This window comes from Ascaphus truei, chromosome 3 (genome assembly GCF_040206685.1).
Source record: "Ascaphus truei isolate aAscTru1 chromosome 3, aAscTru1.hap1, whole genome shotgun sequence".
In the NCBI taxonomy this organism is placed as follows: Eukaryota; Metazoa; Chordata; class Amphibia; order Anura; family Ascaphidae; genus Ascaphus; species Ascaphus truei.
Window position 1 is genome coordinate 434,981,411 of NC_134485.1, and position 25,973 is coordinate 435,007,383.

The 25,973-nt window shown below is 51.7% G+C and overlaps 1 protein-coding gene across 1 annotated transcript in view; it reads left to right on the forward strand.

The window, feature by feature from the left end:
• Window positions 1-25,973, forward strand: part of VTCN1 (V-set domain containing T cell activation inhibitor 1) — a 91,949-nt gene that overhangs the window by 42,505 nt on the left and 23,471 nt on the right. Inside the window, exons 2-4 of the mRNA XM_075593485.1 lie at window positions 19,594-19,658; window positions 20,119-20,463; window positions 23,930-24,193. Coding sequence (XP_075449600.1) covers window positions 19,594-19,658; window positions 20,119-20,463; window positions 23,930-24,193 — 674 coding nt within the window. The remainder of the gene's footprint in view (window positions 1-19,593; window positions 19,659-20,118; window positions 20,464-23,929; window positions 24,194-25,973) is intronic.

Consider the following 25,973-nt stretch of genomic DNA (forward strand, 5'->3'; position numbering starts at 1 on the left):
TGGGGCAGTGTTTGGTTAGGACCCCGCACATCAAGCAGTGTTTGGTTAGGAACCCGCACATCGGGCAGTGTTTGGTTAGGACCCCGCACATGGGGCAGTGTTTGGTTAGGATCCCGCACATGGGGCAGTGTTTGGTTAGGACCCCGCACATGGGGCAGTGTTTGGTTAGGATCCCGCACATGGGGCAGTGTTTGGTTAGGATCCCGCACATGGGGCAGTGTTTGGTTAGGATCCCGCACATCGGGCAGTGTTTGGTTAGGAACCCGCACATCAGGCAGTGTTTGGTTAGAACCCCGCACATCGGCAGTGTTTGGTTAGGATCCCGCACATGGGGCAGTGTTTGGTTAGGATCCCGCACATGGGGCAGTGTTTGGTTAGGATCCCGCACATCGGGCAGAGTTTGGTTAGGATCCCACACATCGGCAGTGTTTGGTTAGGATCCCGCACATCAGGCAGTGTTTGGTTAGGACCCCGCACATGGGGCAGTGTTTGGTTAGGATCCCGCACATGGGGCAGTGTTTGGTTAGGACCCCGCACATCGGGCAGTGTTTGGTTAGGAACCCGCACATGGGGCAGTGTTTGGTTAGGACCCCGCACATGGGGCAGTGTTTGGTTTGGACACCGCACATCAGGCAGTGTTTGGTTAGGATCCCGCACATGGGGCAGTGTTTGGTTAGGACCCCGCACATCAGGTAGTGTTTGGTTAGTTCCCCGCACATCGGGCAGTGTTTGGTTACGACCCCGCACATGGGGCAGTGTTTGGTTAGGATCCCGCACATGGGGCAGTGTTTGGTTAGGATCCCGCACATGGGGCAGTGTTTGGTTAGGATCCCGCACATGGGGCAGTGTTTGGTTAGGATCCCGCACATCGGGCAGTGTTTGGTTAGGATCCCACACATCGGCAGTGTTTGGTTAGGATCCCGCACATCAGGCAGTGTTTGGTTAGGATCCCGCACATGGGGCAGTGTTTGGTTAGGATCCCGCACATGGGGCAGTGTTTGGTTAGGATCCCGCACATGGGGCAGTGTTTGGTTAGGATCCCGCACATCGGGCAGTGTTTTGTTAGGACCCCGCACATGGGGCAGTGTTTGGTTAGGATCCCGCACATGGGGCAGTGTTTGGTTAGGATCCCGCACATCGGGCAGTGTTTGGTTAGGACCCCGCACATCGGGCAATGTTTGGTTAGGACCCCGCACATCGGGCAGTGTTTGGTTAGGACCCTGCATATCGGGCAGTGTTTGGTTAGGAACCCACACATGGGCAGTGTTTGGTTAGGACCCCGCACATGGGGCAGTGTTTGGTTAGGACCCAGCACATCAGGTAGTGTTTGGTTAGGATCCCGCACACCGGGCAGTGTTTGGTTAGGACCCCGCACATGGGGCAGTGTTTGGTTAGGATCCCGCACATGGGGCAGTGTTTGGTTAGGACCCCGCACATGGGGCAGTGTTTGGTTAGGACCCCGCACATCGGCAGCGTTTGGTTAGGATCCCGCACATGGGGCAGTGTTTGGTTAGGACCCCGCACATGGGGCAGTGTTTGGTTAGGACCCCGCACATCGGGCAGTGTTTGGTTAGGACCCCGCACATCGGGCAGTGTTTGGTTAGGACCCCGCACATAGGGCAGTGTTTGGTTAGGACCCCGCACATGGGGCAGTGTTTGGTTAGGACCCCGCACATCGGGCAGTGTTTGGTTAGGACCCCGCACATCGGGCAGTGTTTGGTTAGGACCCCGCACATCGGGCAGTGTTTGGTTAGGACCCCGCACATCGGGCAGTGTTTGGTTAGGACCCCGTACATGGGGTAGTGTTTGGTTAGGAACCCGCACATGGGGTAGTGTTTGGTTAGGACCCCGCACATGGGGCAGTGTTTGGTTAGGACCCCGCACATGGGGCAGTGTTTGGTTAGGACCCCGCACATGGGGCAGTGTTTGGTTAGGACCCCACACATCAGGTAGTGTTTGGTTAGGATTCCGCACTTCGGGCAGTGTTTGGTTAGGAACCCGCACATGGGGTAGTGTTTGGTTAGGACCCCGCACATGGGGCAGTGTTTGGTTAGGACCCCGCACACGGGGCAGTGTTTGGTTAGGATCCCGCACATGGGGCAGTGTTTGGTTAGGAACCCGCACATGGGGTAGTGTTTGGTTAGGACCCCGCACATGGGGCAGTGTTTGGTTAGGACCCCGCACACGGGGCAGTGTTTGGTTAGGAACCCGCACATCGGCAGTGTTTGGTTAGGATCCCGCACATGGGGCAGTGTTTGGTTAGGATCCCGCACATGGGGCAGTGTTTGGTTAGGATCCCGCACATGGGGCAGTGTTTGGTTACGACCCCGCACATCGGGCAGTGTTTGGTTAGGACCCCGCACATCGGGCAGTGTTTGGTTAGGACCCCGCACATCGGGCAGTGTTTGGTTAGGAACCCGCACATGGGGCAGTGTTTGGTTAGGACCCCGCACATCAGGCAGTGTTTGGTTAGGATCCCGCACATGGGGCAGTGTTTGGTTAGGACCCCGCACATCAAGCAGTGTTTGGTTAGGAACCCGCACATCGGGCAGTGTTTGGTTAGGACCCCGCACATGGGGCAGTGTTTGGTTAGGATCCCGCACATGGGGCAGTGTTTGGTTAGGACCCCGCACATGGGGCAGTGTTTGGTTAGGATCCCGCACATGGGGCAGTGTTTGGTTAGGATCCCGCACATGGGGCAGTGTTTGGTTAGGATCCCGCACATCGGGCAGTGTTTGGTTAGGAACCCGCACATCAGGCAGTGTTTGGTTAGAACCCCGCACATCGGCAGTGTTTGGTTTGGATCCCGCACATGGGGCAGTGTTTGGTTAGGATCCCGCACATGGGGCAGTGTTTGGTTAGGATCCCGCACATCGGGCAGTGTTTGGTTAGGATCCCACACATCGGCAGTGTTTGGTTAGGATCCCGCACATCAGGCAGTGTTTGGTTAGGACCCCGCACATGGGGCAGTGTTTGGTTAGGATCCCGCACATGGGGCAGTGTTTGGTTAGGACCCCGCACATCGGGCAGTGTTTGGTTAGGAACCCGCACATGGGGCAGTGTTTGGTTAGGACCCCGCACATGGGGCAGTGTTTGGTTTGGACACCGCACATCAGGCAGTGTTTGGTTAGGATCCCGCACATGGGGCAGTGTTTGGTTAGGACCCCGCACATCAGGTAGTGTTTGGTTAGTTCCCCGCACATCGGGCAGTGTTTGGTTACGACCCCGCACATGGGGCAGTGTTTGGTTAGGATCCCGCACATGGGGCAGTGTTTGGTTAGGATCCCGCACATGGGGCAGTGTTTGGTTAGGATCCCGCACATGGGGCAGTGTTTGGTTAGGATCCCGCACATCGGGCAGTGTTTGGTTAGGATCCCACACATCGGCAGTGTTTGGTTAGGATCCCGCACATCAGGCAGTGTTTGGTTAGGATCCCGCACATGGGGCAGTGTTTGGTTAGGATCCCGCACATGGGGCAGTGTTTGGTTAGGATCCCGCACATCGGGCAGTGTTTTGTTAGGACCCCGCACATGGGGCAGTGTTTGGTTAGGATCCCGCACATGGGGCAGTGTTTGGTTAGGATCCCGCACATGGGGCAGTGTTTGGTTAGGACCCCGCACATCGGGCAATGTTTGGTTAGGACCCCGCACATCGGGCAGTGTTTGGTTAGGACCCTGCATATCGGGCAGTGTTTGGTTAGGAACCCACACATGGGCAGTGTTTGGTTAGGACCCCGCACATCGGCAGTGTTTGGTTAGGACCCCGCACATCAGGTAGTGTTTGGTTAGGATCCCGCACACCGGGCAGTGTTTGGTTAGGACCCCGCACATGGGGCAGTGTTTGGTTAGGATCCCGCACATGGGGCAGTGTTTGGTTAGGACCCCGCACATGGGGCAGTGTTTGGTTAGGACCCCGCACATCGGCAGCGTTTGGTTAGGATCCCGCACATGGGGCAGTGTTTGGTTAGGACCCCGCACATCGGCAGCGTTTGGTTAGGATCCCGTACATCGGGCAGTATTTGGTTAGGATCCCGCACATGGGGCAGTGTTTGGTTAGGATCCCGCACATCGGGCAGTGTTTGGTTAGGACACCGCACATCGGGCAGAGTTTGGTTAGGATCCCGCACATGGGGCAGTGTTTGGTTAGGATCCCGCACATCGGGCAGTGTTTGGTTAGGACACCGCACATCGGGCAGAGTTTGGTTAGGACCCCGCATATCGGGCAGTGTTTGGTTAGGACACCGCACATGGGGCAGTGTTTGGTTAGGACCCTGCACATCGGGCAGTGTTTGGTTAGGACCCCGCACATCGGGCAGTGTTTGGTTAGGACCCCGCACATCGGGCAGTGTTTGGTTAGGACCCCGCACATCGGGCAGTGTTTGGTTAGGATCCCGCACATCAGGCAGTGTTTGGTTAGGACCCCGCACATCGGGCAGTGTTTGGTTAGGACCCCGCACATGGGGCAGTGTTTGGTTAGGACCCCGCACATCAGGCAGTGTTTGGTTAGGACCCCGCACATGGGGCAGTGTTTGGTTAGGAACCCGCACATGGGGCAGTGTTTGGTTAGGACCCCGCACATCGGGCAGTGTTTGGTTAGGACCCCGCACATCGGGCAGTGTTTGGTTAGGATCCCGCACATCGGCAGTGTTTGGTTAGGACCCCGCATATCGGGCAGTGTTTGGTTAGGACCCAGTACATTGGCAGTGTTTGGTTAGGACCCCGCACATGGGGCAGTGTTTGGTTAGGACCCCGCACATCAGGCAGTGTTTGGTTAGGATCCCGCACATGGGGCAGTGTTTGGTTAGGACCCCGCACATCAAGCAGTGTTTGGTTAGGAACCCGCACATCGGGCAGTGTTTGGTTAGGACCCCGCACATCGGGCAGTGTTTGGTTAGGACCCCGCACATGGGGCAGTGTTTGGTTAGGACCCCGCACATGGGGCAGTGTTTGGTTAGGATCCCGCACATGGGGCAGTGTTTGGTTAGGATCCCGCACATGGGGCAGTGTTTGGTTAGGATCCCGCACATCGGGCAGTGTTTGGTTAGGACCCCGCACATCAGGCAGTGTTTGGTTAGAACCCCGCACATCGGCAGTGTTTGGTTAGGATCCCGCACATGGGGCAGTGTTTGGTTAGGATCCCGCACATGGGGCAGTGTTTGGTTAGGATCCCACACATGGGGCAGTGTTTGGTTAGGATCCCGCACATGGGGCAGTGTTTGGTTAGGATCCCGCACATCGGGCAGTGTTTGGTTAGGATCCCACACATCGGCAGTGTTTGGTTAGGATCCCGCACATCAGGCAGTGTTTGGTTAGGACCCCGCACATGGGGCAGTGTTTGGTTAGGATCCCGCACATGGGGCAGTATTTGGTTAGGATCCCGCACATCGGGCAGTGTTTGGTTAGGACCCCGCACATGGGGCAGTGTTTGGTTAGGACCCCGCACATCGGGCAGTGTTTGGTTAGGAACCCGCACATGGGGCAGTGTTTGGTTAGGACCCCGCACATGGGGCAGTGTTTGGTTTGGACACCGCACATCAGGCAGTGTTTGGTTAGGATCCCGCACATGGGGCAGTGTTTGGTTAGGACCCCGCACATCAGGTAGTGTTTGGTTAGTTCCCCGCACATCGGGCAGTGTTTGGTTACGACCCCGCACATGGGGCAGTGTTTGGTTAGGATCCCGCACATGGGGCAGTGTTTGGTTAGGATCCCGCACATGGGGCAGTGTTTGGTTAGGATCCCGCACATGGGGCAGTGTTTGGTTAGGATCCCGCACATCGGGCAGTGTTTGGTTAGGATCCCACACATCGGCAGTGTTTGGTTAGGATCCCGCACATCAGGCAGTGTTTGGTTAGGATCCCGCACATGGGGCAGTGTTTGGTTAGGATCCCGCACATGGGGCAGTGTTTGGTTAGGATCCCGCACATCGGGCAGTGTTTTGTTAGGACCCCGCACATGGGGCAGTGTTTGGTTAGGATCCCGCACATGGGGCAGTGTTTGGTTAGGATCCCGCACATCGGGCAGTGTTTGGTTAGGACCCCGCACATCGGGCAGTGTTTGGTTAGGACCCCGCACATCGGGCAGTGTTTGGTTAGGACCCTGCATATCGGGCAGTGTTTGGTTAGGAACCCACACATGGGCAGTGTTTGGTTAGAACCCCGCACATCGGCAGTGTTTGGTTAGGACCCCGCACATCGGGCAGAGTTTGTTTAGGACCCCACACATCAGGTAGTGTTTGGTTAGGATCCCGCACACCGGGCAGTGTTTGGTTAGGACCCCGCACATGGGGCAGTGTTTGGTTAGGATCCCGCACATGGGGCAGTGTTTGGTTAGGACCCCGCACATGGGGCAGTGTTTGGTTAGGACCCCGCACATCGGCAGCGTTTGGTTAGGATCCCGCACATGGGGCAGTGTTTGGTTAGGACCCCGCACATAGGGCAGTGTTTGGTTAGGACCCCGCACATCGGCAGCGTTTGGTTAGGATCCCGTACATCGGGCAGTATTTGGTTAGGACACCGCACATCGGGCAGTGTTTGGTTAGGATCCCGCACATGGGGCAGTGTTTGGTTAGGATCCCGCACATCGGGCAGTGTTTGGTTAGGACACCGCACATCGGGCAGAGTTTGGTTAGGACCCCGCACATGGGGCAGTGTTTGGTTAGGAACCCGCATATCGGGCAGTGTTTGGTTAGGACACCGCACATGGGGCAGTGTTTGGTTAGGACCCCGCACATCGGGCAGTGTTTGGTTAGGACCCCGCACATCGGGCAGTGTTTGGTTAGATTCCCGCACATCGGGCAGTGTTTGGTTAGGACCCCGCACATGGGGCAGTGTTTGGTTAGGATCCCGCACATTAGGCAGTGTTTGGTTAGGACCCCGCACATCGGGCAGTGTTTGGTTAGGACCCCGCACACGGGGCAGTGTTTGGTTAGGACCCCGCACATCAGGCAGTGTTTGGTTAGGACCCCGCACATCAAGCAGTGTTTGGTTAGGAACCCGCACATCGGGCAGTGTTTGGTTAGGACCCCGCACATGGGGCAGTGTTTGGTTAGGATCCCGCACATGGGGCAGTGTTTGGTTAGGACCCCGCACATGGGGCAGTGTTTGGTTAGGATCCCGCACATGGGGCAGTGTTTGGTTAGGATCCCGCACATGGGGCAGTGTTTGGTTAGGATCCCGCACATCGGGCAGTGTTTGGTTAGGACCCCGCACATCAGGCAGTGTTTGGTTAGAACCCCGCACATCGGCAGTGTTTGGTTAGGATCCCGCACATGGGGCAGTGTTTGGTTAGGATCCCGCACATGGGGCAGTGTTTGGTTAGGATCCCACACATGGGGCAGTGTTTGGTTAGGATCCCGCACATGGGGCAGTGTTTGGTTAGGATCCCGCACATCGGGCAGTGTTTGGTTAGGATCCCACACATCGGCAGTGTTTGGTTAGGATCCCGCACATCAGGCAGTGTTTGGTTAGGACCCCGCACATGGGGCAGTGTTTGGTTAGGATCCCGCACATGGGGCAGTATTTGGTTAGGATCCCGCACATCGGGCAGTGTTTGGTTAGGACCCCGCACATGGGGCAGTGTTTGGTTAGGACCCCGCACATCGGGCAGTGTTTGGTTAGGAACCCGCACATGGGGCAGTGTTTGGTTAGGACCACGCACATGGGGCAGTGTTTGGTTTGGACACCGCACATCAGGCAGTGTTTGGTTAGGATCCCGCACATGGGGCAGTGTTTGGTTAGGACCCCGCACATCAGGTAGTGTTTGGTTAGTTCCCCGCACATCGGGCAGTGTTTGGTTACGACCCCGCACATGGGGCAGTGTTTGGTTAGGATCCCGCACATGGGGCAGTGTTTGGTTAGGATCCCGCACATGGGGCAGTGTTTGGTTAGGATCCCGCACATGGGGCAGTGTTTGGTTAGGATCCCGCACATCGGGCAGTGTTTGGTTAGGATCCCACACATCGGCAGTGTTTGGTTAGGATCCCGCACATCAGGCAGTGTTTGGTTAGGATCCCGCACATGGGGCAGTGTTTGGTTAGGATCCCGCACATGGGGCAGTGTTTGGTTAGGATCCCGCACATCGGGCAGTGTTTTGTTAGGACCCCGCACATGGGGCAGTGTTTGGTTAGGATCCCGCACATGGGGCAGTGTTTGGTTAGGATCCCGCACATCGGGCAGTGTTTGGTTAGGACCCCGCACATCGGGCAGTGTTTGGTTAGGACCCCGCACATCGGGCAGTGTTTGGTTAGGACCCTGCATATCGGGCAGTGTTTGGTTAGGAACCCACACATGGGCAGTGTTTGGTTAGAACCCCGCACATCGGCAGTGTTTGGTTAGGACCCCGCACATCGGGCAGAGTTTGTTTAGGACCCCGCACATCAGGCAGTGTTTGGTTAGGACCCCACACATCAGGTAGTGTTTGGTTAGGATCCCGCACATCGGGCAGTGTTTGGTAAGGACCCCACACATGGGGCAGTGTTTGGTTAGGACCCCGCACATGGGGCAGTGTTTGGTTAGGACCCCGCACATCGGCAGTGTTTGGTTAGGATCCCGCACATGGGGCAGTGTTTGGTTAGGACCCCGCACATAGGGCAGTGTTTGGTTAGGACCCCGCACATCGGCAGCGTTTGGTTAGGATCCCGTACATCGGGCAGTATTTGGTTAGGACACCGCACATCGGGCAGTGTTTGGTTAGGATCCCGCACATGGGGCAGTGTTTGGTTAGGATCCCGCACATCGGGCAGTGTTTGGTTAGGACACCGCACATCGGGCAGAGTTTGGTTAGGACCCCGCACATGGGGCAGTGTTTGGTTAGGAACCCGCATATCGGGCAGTGTTTGGTTAGGACACCGCACATGGGGCAGTGTTTGGTTAGGACCCCGCACATCGGGCAGTGTTTGGTTAGGACCCCGCACATCGGGCAGTGTTTGGTTAGATTCCCGCACATCGGGCAGTGTTTGGTTAGGACCCCGCACATGGGGCAGTGTTTGGTTAGGATCCCGCACATCAGGCAGTGTTTGGTTAGGACCCCGCACATCGGGCAGTGTTTGGTTAGGACCCCGCACACGGGGCAGTGTTTGGTTAGGACCCCGCACATCAGGCAGTGTTTGGTTAGGACCCCGCACATGGGGCAGTGTTTGGTTAGGAACCCGCACATCGGGCAGTGTATGGTTAGGACCCCGCACATCGGGCAGTGTTTGGTTAGGATCCCGCACATCGGCAGTGTTTGGTTAGGTTCCCGTACATCGGGCAGTGTTTGGTTAGGACCCCGCATATCGGGCAGTGTTTGGTTAGGACCCCGCACACCGGGCAGTGTTTGGTTAGGACCCCGCACATCGGGCAGAGTTTGGTTAGGACCCCGCACATGGGGCAGTATTTGGTTAGGACCCCGCACATGGGGCAGTGTTTGGTTAGGACCCCGCACATCGGCAGTGTTTGGTTAGGAACCCGCTCATGGGGCAGTGTTTGGTTAGGAACCCGCACATCGGCAGTGTTTGGTTAGGATCCCGCACATCGGGCAGTGTTTGGTTAGGACCCCGCACATGGGGCAGTGTTTGGTTAGGATCCTGCACATTAGGTAGTGTTTGGTTAGGATCCCACACATCGGGCAGTGTTTGGTTATGATCCCGCACATCGGGCAGTGTTTGGTTATGATCCCGCACATCGGGCAGTGTTTGGTTAGGACCCCGCACATGGGGCAGTGTTTGGTTAGAATCCCGCACATCGGGCAGTGTTTGGTTATGATCCCGCACATCGGGCAGTGTTTGGTTAGGACCCCGCACATGGGGCAGTGTTTGGTTAGGACCCGCACATGGGGCAGTGTTTGGTTAGGACACCACACATCAGGCAGTGTTTGGTTAGGGTCCCGCACATCGGCAGTGTTTGGTTAGGACTCCGCACATCGGGCAGTTTTTGGTTAGGACCCCGCACATCGGGCAGTGTTTGGTTATGTAACCCCTCTTCCCCCCTTCCCCCAGACTCTACGGTGGTCTCTAGGGTGCATGCGGGCAGATTACATGCGGTGTGGTGCATACCTGTGAGGAACAGGAGGGCCTGAGCTTCCCACGATGTTGTGGGGGAGCCAGGACCGGCTTCTGGGGTGGTAGCCTCAATTATCTCTTAGTTGTGCAGCGCCTCCATCTTCTATACTCCCAGGAATATGGGACAGGACCTGTATAGAAGAACCCCTTGGGTCCCAGGGTAATAGCTTCCAATTCACACACAGTCTTTGGTAACAAAGTATAGTCTCTTTTATTAGCAGATCAACAATCTTCCCACGGTAGTGGCTTCCCGTAGCCGCAACAACACTGGCAAAGACTTGCTATTACTCCGATCTCTGTCCACACAGACAATTCCTCCTCTCTTTCCCTCCAAGTCTCTCCGCCGTCTGGGCTAGGGCTTCAATACCCCGTGGCCTACCCCCGAGGTTATCCTCGCGGTGGATCTTGGATTCTCCCTATCACCCCTGGCATTGCCATAGGCAGTGTTTGGTTAGGACCCCGCACATCGGCAGTGTTTGGTTAGGACCCCGCACATCGGCAGTGTTTGGTTAGGACCCCGCACATCGGCAGTGTTTGGTTAGGACCTCGCACATCGGGCAGTGTTTGGTTAGGACCTCGCACATCGGGCAGTGTCTGGTTTGTTGCTGTTTCAGGAAGTTGACAGAGGAGATCAGCGAGAGTCAGAGGAGATCAGCGAGAGTCAGAGGAGATCAGCGAGAGTCAGAGGAGATCAGCGAGAATCAGAGGAGATCAGCGAGAGTCAGAGGAGATCAGCGAGAGTCAGAGGAGATCAGCGAGAGTGACAGGAGATCAGCGAGAGTGACAGGAGATCAGCGAGAGTGACAGGAGATCAGCGAGAGTGACAGGAGATCAGCGAGAGTGACAGGAGATCAGCAAGAGTGACAGGAGATCAGCGAGAGTGACAGGAGATCAGCGCGAGTGACAGAAAATCAGCGGCAAGAGACACAGGAAATCAGCGGCAAGAGACACAGGAAATCAGCGCGAGTCGCAGGAAATCAGCGCGAGTCGCAGGAAATCAGCGCGAGTCGCAGGAAATCAGCGCGAGTCGCAGGAAATCAGCAGACCCGCCAATGAGTAATTTGGGGTATTGCTATAAAGGGGTCAGGGTTACGAGTAACTTTGCAGCATATAAGAATAAGAAGCCTTCTGCTGGTTCAATATACAGGACTGTGAAGACAAATATAGGATGAGTACCTGTCTAAATTTAGCATAGGTTGAACTTGATGGACGTACGTCTTTTTTCATCCTCATCTACTATGTAACTATGTAACTATATCCTCCTACTATGTAACGATGTAACTATGTAACTATGTCACAAAGTATCACTTTCTTTCTTTGCTGTAATCCACCTATTCTGGGCTGATGTTAACCCCGTGGCCAGAGAAATCAGCACCAGATTAGCAGATCTCTGAGAGCAAATGGAAATATATCCTGCCCCTGTTAAGGCGTAAATGTTGTCAGTTTCCACATGCTGTAGGGCTAGGATTTAGGAGTGCTTGTAGACAGCAGGCTTAGCAATAGTGCCCAATGTCATGCAGTAGCTGCAAAGGCAAACAAGATCTTATCGTGCATCAAACGGGAAATGGATGGAAGGGAAGTAAACATAATTATGCCCCTTTACAAAGCATTAGTAAGACCACACCTTGAGTATAGAGTACAGTGTTGGGCACCACTCCATGGAAAATACACTATAGAGACATTGCAGAGAAGAGCCACCAAATGAATAAAGGGGATGGACAATCTAACTTATGAGGAGAGGCTAGCTAAATTAGATGTATTTACATTAGAAAAGAGGTGTCTAAGAGGGGATATGATAACTGTATACAAATATATTCAGGGACAGTACAAGGAGCTTTCGAAAGAACTATTCATCCCACGGGCAGTACAAAGGACTCGGGGCCATCCCTTAAGGTTGGAGGAAAGGAAATTTCACCAGCAACACAGGAAAGGGTTCTTTACAGTAAGGGCAGTTACAATGTGGAATTCATTACCCATGGAGACTGTGATGGCAGATACAATGGATATCGTCAAAAAAAGGTTGGACATCTTTTTAGATGGGAAAGGTATACAGGGATATACCAAATAAGTAAACATGGGAAGGATGTTGATCCAGGGATTAATCTGATTGACAATATTTGGAGTCAGGAAGGAATTTATTATTCCTCTTTTGAGATATCATTGCATGAGATGTCACTGAGGTTTTTGTTTGCCTTCCTCTGGATCAACAGATACAAATAAGTAAGTACAAATATAGGATACTGTATCTGTCATCTAAATGTAGCATACGGTAGGTTGAACTTGATGGATGTATGTCTTCAAACTCATCTACTAGGTAACTACAGTATACACAAAAAAAGCTGTGTGTGCTGAGCACGCGCATAGTAAGTGAAACTTCTTTGTTTTTTGTCACAGAAATTTTATTTGTGATGGTGATGTTTTTAATTAAAAATCACAAAACAATTTCACTTCCAAAACACAAAAGTTTGACCACATGTTTTAGCTATTTGCACATCTATATTTATAGTAACTAAAGTCTTTGTATCTGCGTGGGTCAGTCAGTGTGTGTGTGTCAGTCAGTGTGTTTGTGTGTGTGTGTGTGTCTCTCTGTGGTGTGTATGTCTCTCTCTGTGACCTACCCCCACCACGACGTAGCTGCGGACACGGGGAACTCTGTCTGAGTCTCCTCCCCCCGGTGGAGCTGTGGGCTATGTTTCCTGCTGCAGCCAGCCCCCCAGCGGAGGTACGGGACATGGGAGGTGCTCGGCAGCGGGGGAGTAGGCACATCACTTGGGGGCGCATCACTGGGGTGTGTGTGTCAGTCTGTATGTGTCAGTCAGTGAGTGAGTGTGTACGTGCGTCAGTCAGTGAGTGAGTGTGTACGTGCGTCAGTCAGTGAGTGAGTGAGTGTGTACGTGCGTCAGTCAGTGAGTGTGTGTGTACGTGCGTCAGTCAGTGAGTGTGTACGTGCGTCAGTGAGTGAGTGTGTACGTGCGTCAGTCAGTGAGTGAGTGTGTACGTGCGTCAGTCAGTGAGTGAGTGTGTACGTGCGTCAGTGAGTGAGTGTGTACGTGCGTCAGTCAGTGAGTGAGTGTGTATGTGCGTCAGTCAGAGAGTGAGTACATGCGTCAGTCAGTGAGTGTGTACGTGCGTCAGTCAGTGAGTGCGTGTGTACGTGCGTCAGTCAGTGAGCGAGTGTGTACGTGCGTCAGTCAGTGAGTGAGTGTGTATGTGCGTCAGTCAGAGAGTGTGTACGTGCGTCAGTCAGTGAGTGCGTGTGTACGTGCGTTAGTCAGTGAGTGCGTGTGTACGTGCATCAGTCAGTGAGTGCGTGTGTACGTGCGTCAGTCAGTGAGTGCGTGTGTACGTGCGTTAGTCAGTGAGTGCGTGTGTACGTGCGTCAGTCAGTGAGTGCGTGTGTACGTGCGTCAGTCAGTGAGTGCGTGTGTACGTGCGTCAGTCAGTGAGTGCGTGTGTATGTGTGTCAGTCAGTGAGTGTGTATGTGTCAGTCAGTAAGTGAATGTGTGAGTGTGTCAGTCAGTGAGTGTATGTGTCAGTCAGTGAGTGTGTGTGTCAGTCTTTGTGTGTGTGTCAGTGTATGCTTCCTGCGGTTTCTCGTCTGAGGATAGCTGGCCAGCTCCCCCGCAATGAGCCTACTCAGGTGCCCCACGAGAAGCACTCCTCTCTCACCCCAATACCCTCCATCAGGCGGTTGAGTCTCCGGATGTGAAGCTGTAGCTCGGGGGGCAAGGAGGGCAGCTCCACGTCCCCCAGCCCCGGGATCCTCTTCTTGTCTGGCCAGCTGCAGTTGAGAGCCTGCAGGTCTCTGCCAGGTAGCAGCGGGAAGAGAGAGGAGAAGGCCGGGGCCAGGAATAGGTGCGGGGAGATCGGGATCAGCAGCAGCAGCGCCCACATCACCTCAGCCGTGAAGTTCATGTTCCCCATCCACTCCTCCAGCTGCTGGTGGCCCCCTCGGCCTCCCCGGGGCTCACCGCCGTCACCAGCCCGCAGTACTGGAAGGAGCTCTGGCTCACCACGTCCCGCACCACGTCCACGGCCCCCGCGGAGAGCAGCAGCAGTTCGGCGCAGCAGTTCGGCGCAGCCGCACTAGTGCAGGATCTCGGCTGTGAGTAAATGTTGAGCGGGGGAGAGGGGAGCGGGGGAGGAGGAGAAGGGAAAGCCGTCCTCCTCATTCACCCGGCAGCGCAAGGAGGTCTCCGAGCTGTCAGTGAGCGTCGCCATGACTACCGCGCATGTCAGCGGGCGTGGGCAGCGGCGGCAGTTAGGAACGGCGGCGACGGACGTGTAAGAGGAATGGCATGCGCAGGGGGGCTCTGTCTGAGTCACCAGCCCGGCAGAGCGCGCGGCTGGGACAGAGAGCGGGCCTGGTCCCAGGAGCCGGTCAGCGGGTTGCCCCGGATGCCGCCCGTGCGCATCTCCACCTGGGGGAAATTGCGGACGTTAGGAGCGGCATGTCTGTGGCTGTGTAGGGAGAGTGGCGGCCATTAGGAGCGGCGCCGGCGGCTATCGCCGCCGCCGCCGCATCTGATTTGTGGAGCGGGTGTGATGTCAGTGTTGGGGTCGGGCTGAGCCAGAACACAGCCCGGCCTCAACTGCCAGCACTGACGTCACATCCGTTTCATTTCTGTCTCCACAGTTCATTTTTGCCCCAGTTCGAATGAGGCGCCACTAAGGAAGTTTCACTTCAAAAATAAGTGTTAACATATCATTAAACATTGCTAGGCGTAGAAGCCTGCCTTAATCAGCGCTAGCGATGCAATTGTAGACGGGTGAGAAATATGACGTTTCTACCATAGGATAACGTAATAGGATTTCATGAGATAACTGATGGCAGATTTTTTTTTAACCCCTTTGATGCCTGAGGACACAAATGCCTGGCAAAGGAATATCTTCAGGCACCAGAGGCGTTAATTTATATCATAAACACCCAACCAATAAAATACAACAATGAACAACACCTACATGTGTAAATATTAACCCCTCAGTAGAACAAACTAGCCATGCTGTCTAGGAAAGCATTGCGCACACTCTTCTGATCACCATGTTTGCTATAGGATTATATTATACCGAGAATGAGCGCAGTCATACTTTTCTCCAGGCTGGCGTCAGCACAGGTCTGGTTGTTTGTACTGTGGTTCTGATAGAGATTATATATATTATACAGTTGTGTGAAAAAGAAAGTACACCCTTCTTTGATTTCCATGGTTGTACATATCAGGACATAACAACAATCTGTTCCTTAGCAGGTCTTAAAATCAGGTAAATACAAACTCAGATGAACAACAACACATGAGATATTACACTGTGCCATGATTTATTTATCAAAAATAAAGCCAAAATGGAGAAGCTATGTGTGAAAAACTAAGTACACTAAAACGCGGGTCACATCAATACGTGAGCGTGGGCAGAATACGCGGGTCACATCCATACGTGCGCATGGTCAGAATACGCGGGTCATATCCATAAGTGCGCATGGTCAGAATACGCGGGTCACATCCATACGTGCGCATGGGCAGAATAAGCTGGTCACATCCATACGTGCGCATGGGCAGAATAAGCTGGTCACATCCATACGTGCGCATGGGCAGAATACGCGGGTCATATCCATACGTGGATAGAAGGTTGGGCACGCACTCAGACATACAGGTGATAGTGGGGTACTTAGCTGCCGGTGCGCTGGTTCTGGGGAGCTCCTGACGTCCCCAAAATTGTCCAGTAGAAAAGAAGAAGCAGGCACATTGTCTTAAACAGCAGTGAAAGGGTTTAATGTGCCAAGAAATCCAACGTTTCGGCAGAAATACTGCCTTTCTCACGGTGTGGGCCCACAGTATTACTGCCGAAACGTTGGATTTCTTGGCACATTAAACCCTTTCGCTGCTGTTTAAGACCATGTGCCTGCTGCTTCTTTTCCACATCCATACGTGGGCACAGGCAGAATACGCGGGTCACATCCATACGTGAGCACAGGCAGAATAGCGGGTCACATCCATACGTGAGCACAGGCAGAATACGCGGGTCACATCCATACGTGGGCACAGGCAGAATACGTGGGTCACATCCATACGTGAGCACAGGCAGAATACGCGGGTCACATCCATACGTGGGCACAGGCAGAATACGCGGGTCACATCCATACGTGGGCACAGGCAGAATACGCGGGTCACATTCATACGTGAGCACAGGCAGAATACGCGGGTCACATCCATACGTGGGCACAGGCAGAATACGTGGGTCACATCCATACGTGAGCATGGGCAGAATACACGGGTCACATCCATACGTGAGCATGGGCAGAATACGCGGGTCACATCCATACGTGGGCACAGGCAGAATACGCGGGTCACATCCATACGTGAGCATGTGCAGAATACGCGGTTCACATCCATACGTGGGCACAGGCAGAATACGTGGGTCACATCCATACGTGAGCACGGGCAGAATACGCGGGTCACATCCATACATGGGCACAGGCAGAATACGCTGGTTGAATACTTTCCTTTTGAGGCGCCTTGGAAGGTTCCCTTGAAATATTGTCTTATTTCGGCCAAATGTGCTGCATGCCATCTTCATTCTCCTACTAATTTCATTCAAAGGGTCCTATGCATTGTTACTTGCTGGCAAAGATATATATATATATATATATATATATATATATATATATATACACATACACACACACAAACAGACAGAATCCGCATACACACCTAATAATAACTAGGGTGTTTATAAGACCATAATATAAACCCTACAATAGAGAAAAACAGGTCGGTGCTCTGAGACAAAGATACATAGAATACAAAAAAGACACGAAGTCTCAAAAATGAGCACTCAAAAAATCCCCAAAATATAATACTTTAATGTCCTCAATTGTAACAAACTAAAACATAATAAAAACACAAAGCAGGACCCTGAAATAGACAAAGTGACTACATATGGCCCATACAGAAAGTCTAAACCTAAACACAGATATCAGGCTACTGCAAGAAGAGTGAAGAAAAAGACGAATGGCGCACAGCCAGAGAGCCAGGTGTAGGATAAAACTGCTATTCTTTATTCGTGCATGCAGGAAGACAGGTAACCCCCTTGGGGGACAAAAACAGGAGCCTCCTACGCGTTTCGGACCTGGGGGTCCTTTATCAAGGAGTATGGGATGTGTTAGGATAAGGCCCTTTTTATACCTGATTGCTAATAGGTAAATTTAGAAAATCTGTGCAAAATCGCCGCCGCCACCCAGTGCGCATGCGCGTGACGTCACCTGAGGCGCCGCACCACCAAGCCAAAGGATTATGGGTTTAGACCGTCATAGTTAAGTTTGACAATTGTCATTATTGCTTACAAGTCTATGTTGCACCCACCCACTCCCATTGGTATCTCCAGGGTTATGATTTATGGTCCACTGAGTTGGATGGATTTCATCTGGGTTTGAGCACCCTAATTTTTTCTACCTACTGCAAGAAGAGTGTCAGGTGAGATCCCAGGGAAACTAGTTCCCTGGATCAGCAAGACCGGCCGGTCACAATGTGAACAAAAAGACCTAAGGGACACACTAATCGATACACTGATATCATACACATATAAACCACACGCACTGCAAGATGGAAACCGTAAAGGTAGAACTGACCCATCGTGGTGGGAAGTGTGCAGAAATCTAGGAATAATGTGAAGAGATGGATATGATCCGTTGAGTAGATAACACAAAGAGATCTAAGTGTCACCAAAAAATCCCAACATGGAAATGAACAAATGTCCAGATGTATCCAGGATAACATGAAATCTTAAGTAAACGAATAACATATAAAGTCCATCAGATGTAGCATAGGGGATAAAGAAACAATGGTATACTCACCCCCCTTTGAGATAAAGAGTGCAGTAGAATAACTCAGATCGCCAGACAGAAATATCCGCCAGATATCAGGATCCGTGTTGGTGTGAGTCCCAAAGTCAGCAGAGGAATATGTGTCACAAAATAAAGTCTCAGGGTCACTGCAGCAGCTCCCACTCTACACGTGTTCCACCTTGCGGCTTCTTCACGGAGTGTGGAGACTGCTGGAGTAGACTCATTATTTAAAAGCACGTTCAGGATTAGAGACAGACTATATATATACATAGTCGTTTAATTCTTCAAGCTCTATTTCAGATATTTCGATCGGTGCAGAGTGAACACATTTGTTGTTCTCGCTGAGATTCATGTGGAGGTCTAGTTTCTTGCTCCAGCGGGTTCTCTGATCTGTTGCTGGAGGTTTTCTGGACATGTGACAAAAATAACAATGTCACCCGCAAATCGTCATTTACTCAAATAGTCACCGCTAGTTTTTATTCATTTTACTTCCTAGTTCAATGTCCTAAAAAAGTGTTGCTGTGAAAAGCTTTGGTGACATGTTATCTCCTTGTCTTCACACTCCATTGCTGATCTTTATCTCGCTTGTATCTTCATGTAATTTAATGGGGGATGTGGCATTCTCGTCAATGTTTCTTATACTATGAATGTACGCTTTACAGCTCTTCGTCTTCTTAATGCATTTAAATCCGCTGAGGTGTAAACGGAACCAATTTCTTTTTCGTCATCTACGAATCCTAAACTGAGTGGTAAATCATATTCATTGCTGTGGGAAATCACCTCCTGATCAACTTTGGGTGTTTCACCATGTTGCCAGTAAGTTAGAAGGCAGAGTGAGTGGTAGAGGGGAATGTGGAAGAAGCTGACGTCATGTTTGGGATCTGTCCCTAAATATTAACCAGCCGCAGCACAGATCAAGCCTACGGCCTCTGCCATGGTTCTGGCGGGCGGGCGGAGGCGTGCTGAGGCTCAGGGAATGTGGGTGCTTTCCCTGGCCTTAGACAGCGCGCCGTCCGGGGGCGTGTCGGCTGGCGGGCCAGTGACATCACGGAGCTGGTTCGCCCTCATTGGGCGAACCGCTCACGTGACCGGCCCTGCGCTCCGGCAAGCGGAAGCGTAGGCGAGTCCCTACTAAACCCGCTCTCATTGCGGCTGTAGGGGCTCAGTGCCGAGCGGAAGCGCGCCTCAGCGCGCCTCCGCCCGCAAGCACTAAACGTGGACGCGGCCTACAGCTCTCCAGAGCCGCATCTACCAGGGGATAAACAAAAATATTAGTCTCAAATTAATAAGAAAATCTAATCACGTATTATTACACAGAAAACAAAACGGTGAAAGATTTACATTAAGGGTCCTTCGGTCTTTCCAAAGGAATTGATGTTGTTTAACAATTTTTGCCTGCTATATGGCACAACCCCCCCCCCCCCCCTACCGCCTTTTTAAGTCTCCAGCTTTAGCTGGTGTTAAGGGATCCCCATCAAATGTGACAAACAAGATTAACATATTTCACATAATATATCAATTGGTGCAAATAAATCCAATGTGGTGTGAAAGCTGACATAGCAGGAGAGCCAAGCGCTTCTCACCGGCTGTCATTGTGAAGAAAGTGACTTTTTGTTGATGTCCAGGATTGGGACTGTGAAGAGACACAGGACCTCCGCTGCCTGGCGTCTTCGCACTCTGTCCACACCATGTAGTAACGCTCTCCTTTCTCTCCTTGCAGCATGATTGCCGTAATAATCTTCCTTCTTATTGCCATTGCTATCATTATCGGCATCGGAGTAGCAGGTAAGCGATGGATACAAAACCACACACACCCTGTCTCTTCCAGAGAGAAGTGAAGAGCATTTGCCCCTCATAGCAGTAATGAGTGAGGCTTCCGTGACTAAACATGCCACATCTCCAAGGATGCCAGTAACAGAAGTGATACGTGTTACATAGTCTGTGGTACTTATTATTAGGATGTATAGTTGTGCAGTTAGGCCAATGTGGGGAAAGTTAACACAACGATGGTAAATTCTAAGGAAAAAGCAGTACAAATGCTAAAGAAGGTGTTACATTTTACAATTTAAATTCTATATCTTAAACACATAATTGTTTCACCTCTTATAAGCAAGGGTACTAAAGTGTAGATAAGATATTACATTGCTTCGTGCTCTCACTTTATTGCAACTGTGATACATACAGTATCTTGCTAACTGAGTTTGGGTTCTCTGCTGGCCTCTGTCTTCTCATGCTCCCTCTGCAGGTAATGATGGTGTCACCGTGGTAACAGAGTACTCCGTGGGGCTGATAGGTGAGGATGGGGTGCTGCGATGCACCTTCCCCGCCGACCTGAAACAGAGCAACGACATCCTGTGGGAGAAGGTGGGGATGACCGGGACGGTGTACAAGTACGAAAAGGCCCAGATTTCTCTGTCTGGGCAGAACGCCGCCTACAAGGGTCGCACTGCGCTCTTCGTCAACCAGCTGGTGTCAGGGAACGCCTCCTTGAAACTCAACAAGGTGCAGCTGTCTGACGCTGGAGTCTACAAGTGCACGGTCACCACCTCTAAGGGCAAAGGCGAGGGCAAGCTGGACTTCAAGGTGGGAGGTGAGTGGGCAGCTTGGAAGAGGAGAGCTGGAGTGGAGAGGGGAGATAGCCAGGGGAGAGAGGACAGCAGTTTGCATGTTGTTTAGTGGCGAGTGTAAGACGGCAAACTGTCTTTGTAAAAACTGAGTAGCCTGTACCAGATCCATGAAGGTGATACTTGCTCCGGCGGAATTCATGTTTTAGGCCGGATCAAACTGTTGGGCCCGTCGCTGCAGTATCTAAGTAGAGAGGAAGATCACAGTGGCTGGAGCTAGACAGACCCGGTAGTATACCATCAGAAGTATCAGCAAGGTACAGTGGTCAGGCAGGTATGGACCAAGTCAGGCAGATGGCAGGTAGGATGGTCAGGCAGGAATGGGTTAAGACAGGCTGATAGCAAGATAACAAGTCACAGTAGCCAAACAAACAAGTTGATCCGGCAAAGGACAAGAGGAAAGGGTGGATTTAAATAGGAAGCGAGGGTTTGTGTCAGTGAGGGCTGCGTACAGAAGCAGCAGTAGTACCACGAGCTTAAAGGAACATTAAGGCCGTGGAACTGTCCAGGTGCTGATCTGTCTCACTGTCAGAGCTTCAATGATGAATACAAAAGGCGCGCACACAGTAATCCAGCAATAACCCCCACGGCTGCTCAGACTTCCACAAGGAGTTCAGTTAGGAAAAGTAGAGAGCCGATACTCCAGTGGACTTTTAGTGTAAAGGTGAGAGATCAACGTTTCGGTCCCTATTTGGACATTTGTCAAGATTTTTATTTATTTATTTATAAAATGTGTTACCAGGAAGTTATACATTGGGAGTTGCCTCTCGTTTTCCTGCATGTCCTGGGCACAGAGTTATAATGACAAATACATGGTTATAAATACATAGTTACATTAAGCGAGCGGGGTTATACATTATATACAAGACATTGCATGCACAGTAAGAGATAATATATGTTATAGGCGTCAAGATTGATTAAACAAGTTGATCCAGCAAAAGGCAGGAGGAAAGGGCTGGCCTTAAATAGGAAGGGAGTGTGTCAGTGAGGGCTCGCTGTCGGAGCTGCCACCCTGAGCAGCAGAGGTCACAGGTTCAAGTCCCACCAGGCCTGACAATAACAGAACCGGACTAAACACAAGTGCCCACATTAGTGATAGTGTTCAAGTATTACCACTCAGAATATGTTCAAGTGCCTCAATACATACAATTTATTGCCCCCTGAACTGTTCTTTTGCCCCCAGTATACATTCATTATATGTCTATTGGACATCAATCTTTATTTATGTCCCATGCTTGAGGACACTGACATCACAGCACCTGACTTAACACACATGGGAGGCGAATCTTCTTATCACTTCAATAATATCCATGTGTTGTATCAGGGCCGCGTTCTTATACATTTACATGAAGTCCCGTTCACAGGGCCCCCCCCTGCTGTGATCCTGGCCTGGTCTGTGTAATGTCACTGCTACTTCCCCACTCCTGCTTTGGAACTGCCACTTGCTCAGAGATACTGAACACTGTGGGTGGGGATCTACTTGTAGGGCTGATCTCCAGACATCCTGGTGACACTTCTGCTTGGCCCACAGAGACATGTCTGCATTCCCGTTACTGGGACATGCTCCTACTTTACATGGCCATAATGAAGGATCCTAACTGATGGGGCACTGTCCTTGTCTAGAACACAATAAGAGGGGGGCCTGACCTAAGCTTTACCTTGGGGCAAAGCCTTCCCTATCTCTGAGCTGTGATGCTTCTCTTTAGCTGCCATTCTGGAACTCTCCCAGAATCCCATGCTCCTTTCTACTATACCTCTGATGACACAGCACAGTGGTTTCACCACTGGGAGGAGCCTAACCTCTATCTGCTTTTTGTAAACTGTGCACATGCTATATTGCCCAATAAATAGACATACATATAAGTACCCCACCACATGCATACTTATCTTGCCCCTTCTATTTGTCCTACCACCCCTACTATATATCCTATTGCCCTGACAGGTCCTATTGCTGACAGGTCAGACCCACTGGGTCACCAAGATGTTTGCAATTTATGGAAGGGGGGATCATGTCCTACCCCATGCTGATCAACTCTCTGAGCGGGTCCTCTGCAGCATAAATAAGCCACGCAGTGTCCACGCTGCCACTGCACATAGAGGTTCGATCACTGAGGGGAAGTACAGTAGAGAACCCTCAACGTGCGACAGAGTGTGGTGTTAGAGGGGAGGAGAATGTATGAGCCTGGAGGAGGAGAAGGAGGTATGAGTCTGGGGAAGGAGTTATGGGCCTGAGAAGGAGGTATGATCCTGGGTGGAAGAAGGTATGGGCCTGAGGAGAAGGTAGGGGCCCGGAGAAGGCGGAATGAGCCTGGGGAAGGAGTTATGGGCCTGAGAAAAAGGCGGTATGTTCCTAGGAGGAAGAAGGTTGTTGGCCTGAGGTGAAGGAGGTATGGTCCTAAGGGGAAGAAAGTACTGGCCTGAGGAAAATTAGGTATGATCCTCGGGAGAAAGAGGTACAGTATGGTCCTGGGGGGAAGTAGGGAACTCAGATCTGAGCGTGGAGGAGCGCAGAAGGTGGAACAAAGGCCCATAGATAGGCCTCCCCCCCATGCCCCATTCCTGATGATAACTGTGGTGCCAGTAGCACATGGGAGATCGCTGGCGCCTTGTGCATGACCTAAAGTAATGGCACAAATGTCACCATTTTCTAATTTTTTTATCACAGTGAGGAGATCTGGAAATGTACCAGGAAGGAAGAACAGTGGGGGAGAGGTTTAGAGAAGGAGCGAGAGACAGATGGGAGAGGGGGGGGGGGGGTTAGATTTCGAGACTCCGATAGCAAGAATTAGATCTAGATCTCATGCTTACATAGAGGTTCAGTATGCTGGTAATTATGCTGCTGTCTTTTAGATGGCCCTTCGCAATGATATTCCTTAATTAAGCTTGCCCTCTGGCTACGGAACAGCATGAGACATCCATCCCGCCCGGGGGTTTGCAAGGAGATTGGAATATTTAAAGACCTGAACTTGAGTGGATTAACTTTTGCCAACCTAGGTTGGTCGAGTTTCTCTGATAAATCGGGAGCCACGTGGCAACCCTAAGGGAGGTTAATACAGTATTACAATACTCTGCAGTACTTTCTTCTGGTAATCTCACAGGTGTGCTGGGCCATGCAACTGGTGCTAACAGAAGCAAATTTGAACATGGATCAAAGCCTTGAAGTACGTTGTTATGGATTTAGCTCCTACTTCAGTTCGTGTTTGTGGAGCGTTTATATATTTGGGGTTTATGACACACAGAATTGAATCTATCAAATTCTGCAACTCTTATCTTTGTACATTTTTATGGGTCATACAACAAACCGCATCTAGCTAATAAAATGTTCCCCATATAACCATCCAATGAAACACGATGCTACAGAAATGACACTACCGATGTTATATAATCAAAGAACATGTTAGTAAGACTTTTCCTACTTCTGCCTCTCCCCAGCTTACAGCTCCCTGGATGTGTGGAACAGCACCAAGGACACATTACACTGCGAGTCCCCCTCCTGGTACCCAAAGCCCACCCTCACGTGGCTCAACACTTCCTCTGGAGAGAATCTCACCAACCTCTCCAGCACCACCTACGAGCCGGCACTCAACAGCATGCAAGGGGTGGTGTCAGAGCTGAGTAAAGCCGAGGTGAATTCTCAGTACACCTGCGTGATACAGAACCAGCTGGCCAGGGCTGAGGGAGATGTCATACTTACAGGTGTGTGCCATGAGTGGGGGGCATTATTATCACAGGTGTTTGACATGAGTGGGGGCATTATTATCACAGGTGTGTGACACGAGAGTGGGGGGAATTATTATCACAGGTGTGTGACACGAGAGTGGGGCGTATCATTATCACAGGTGTGTGACACGAGAGTGGGGGCATCATTATCACAGGTGTGTGACACGAGAGTGGGGGCATCATTATCACAGATGTGTGACACGAGAGTGGGGGCATCATTATCACAGGTGTTTGACACGAGAATGGGGGCATCATTATCACAGGTGTGTGACACGAGAGTGGGGGCATCATTATCACAGGTGTGTGACACGAGAATGGGGCGTATCATTATCACAGGTGTGACACGAGATGTGGGGGCATCATTATCACAGGTGTTTGACACGAGAATGGGGGCATCATTATCACAGGTGTGTGACACGAGAATGGGGGCATCATTATCACAGGTGTGTGACACGAGAGTGGGGGCATCATTATCACAGGTGTGTGACACGAGAGTGGGGGCATCATTATCACAGGTGTTTGACACGAGAATGGGGGCATCATTATCACAGGTGTGTGACACGAGAGTGGGGGCATCATTATCACAGGTGTGTGACACGAGAGTGGGGGCATCATTATCACAGGTGTGTGACACGAGAATGGGGGCATCATTATCACAGGTGTGTGACACGAGAGTGGGGGCATCATTATCACAGGTGTGTGACACGAGAGTGGGGGCATCATTATCACAGGTGTTTGACACGAGAATGGGGGCATCATTATCACAGGTGTGTGACACGAGAGTGGGGGCATCATTATCACAGGTGTGTGACACGAGAGTGGGGGCATCATTATCACAGGTGTGTGACGCGAGAGTGGGGGCATCATTATCACAGGTGTGTGACACGAGAATGGGGCGTATCATTATCACAGGTGTGTGACACGAGAGTGGGGGCATCATTATCACAGGTGTGTGACACGAGAATGGGGGCATCATTATCACAGGTGTTTGACACGAGAATGGGGGCATCATTATCACAGGTGTGTGACACGAGAGTGGGGGCATCATTATCACAGGTGTGTGACACGAGAGTGGGGGCATCATTATCACAGGTGTGTGACACGAGAGTGGGGGCATCATTATCACAGGTGTGTGACACGAGAGTGGGGGCATCATTATCACAGGTGTGTGACACGAGAGAGGGGGCATCATTATCACAGGTGTGTGACACGAGAGTGGGGGCATCATTATCACAGGTGTGTGACACGAGAGTGGGGGCATCATTATCACAGGTGTGTGACACGAGAATGGGGGCATCATTATCACAGGTGTTTGACACGAGAATGGGGGCATCATTATCACAGGTGTGTGACACGAGAGTGGGGGCATCATTATCACAGGTGTGTGACACGAGAATGGGGCGTATCATTATCACAGGTGTGACACGAGATGTGGGGGCATCATTATCACAGGTGTTTGACACGAGAATGGGGGCATCATTATCACAGGTGTGTGACACGAGAATGGGGGCATCATTATCACAGGTGTGTGACACGAGATGTGGGGGCATCATTATCACAGGTGTTTGACACGAGAATGGGGGCATCATTATCACAGGTGTGTGACACGAGAATGGGGCGTATCATTATCACAGGTGTGTGACACGAGAGTGGGGGCATCATTATCACAAGTGTGTGACACGAGAGTGGGGGCATCATTATCACAGGTGTGTGACACGAGAATGGGGGCATCATTATCACAGGTGTGTGACACAAG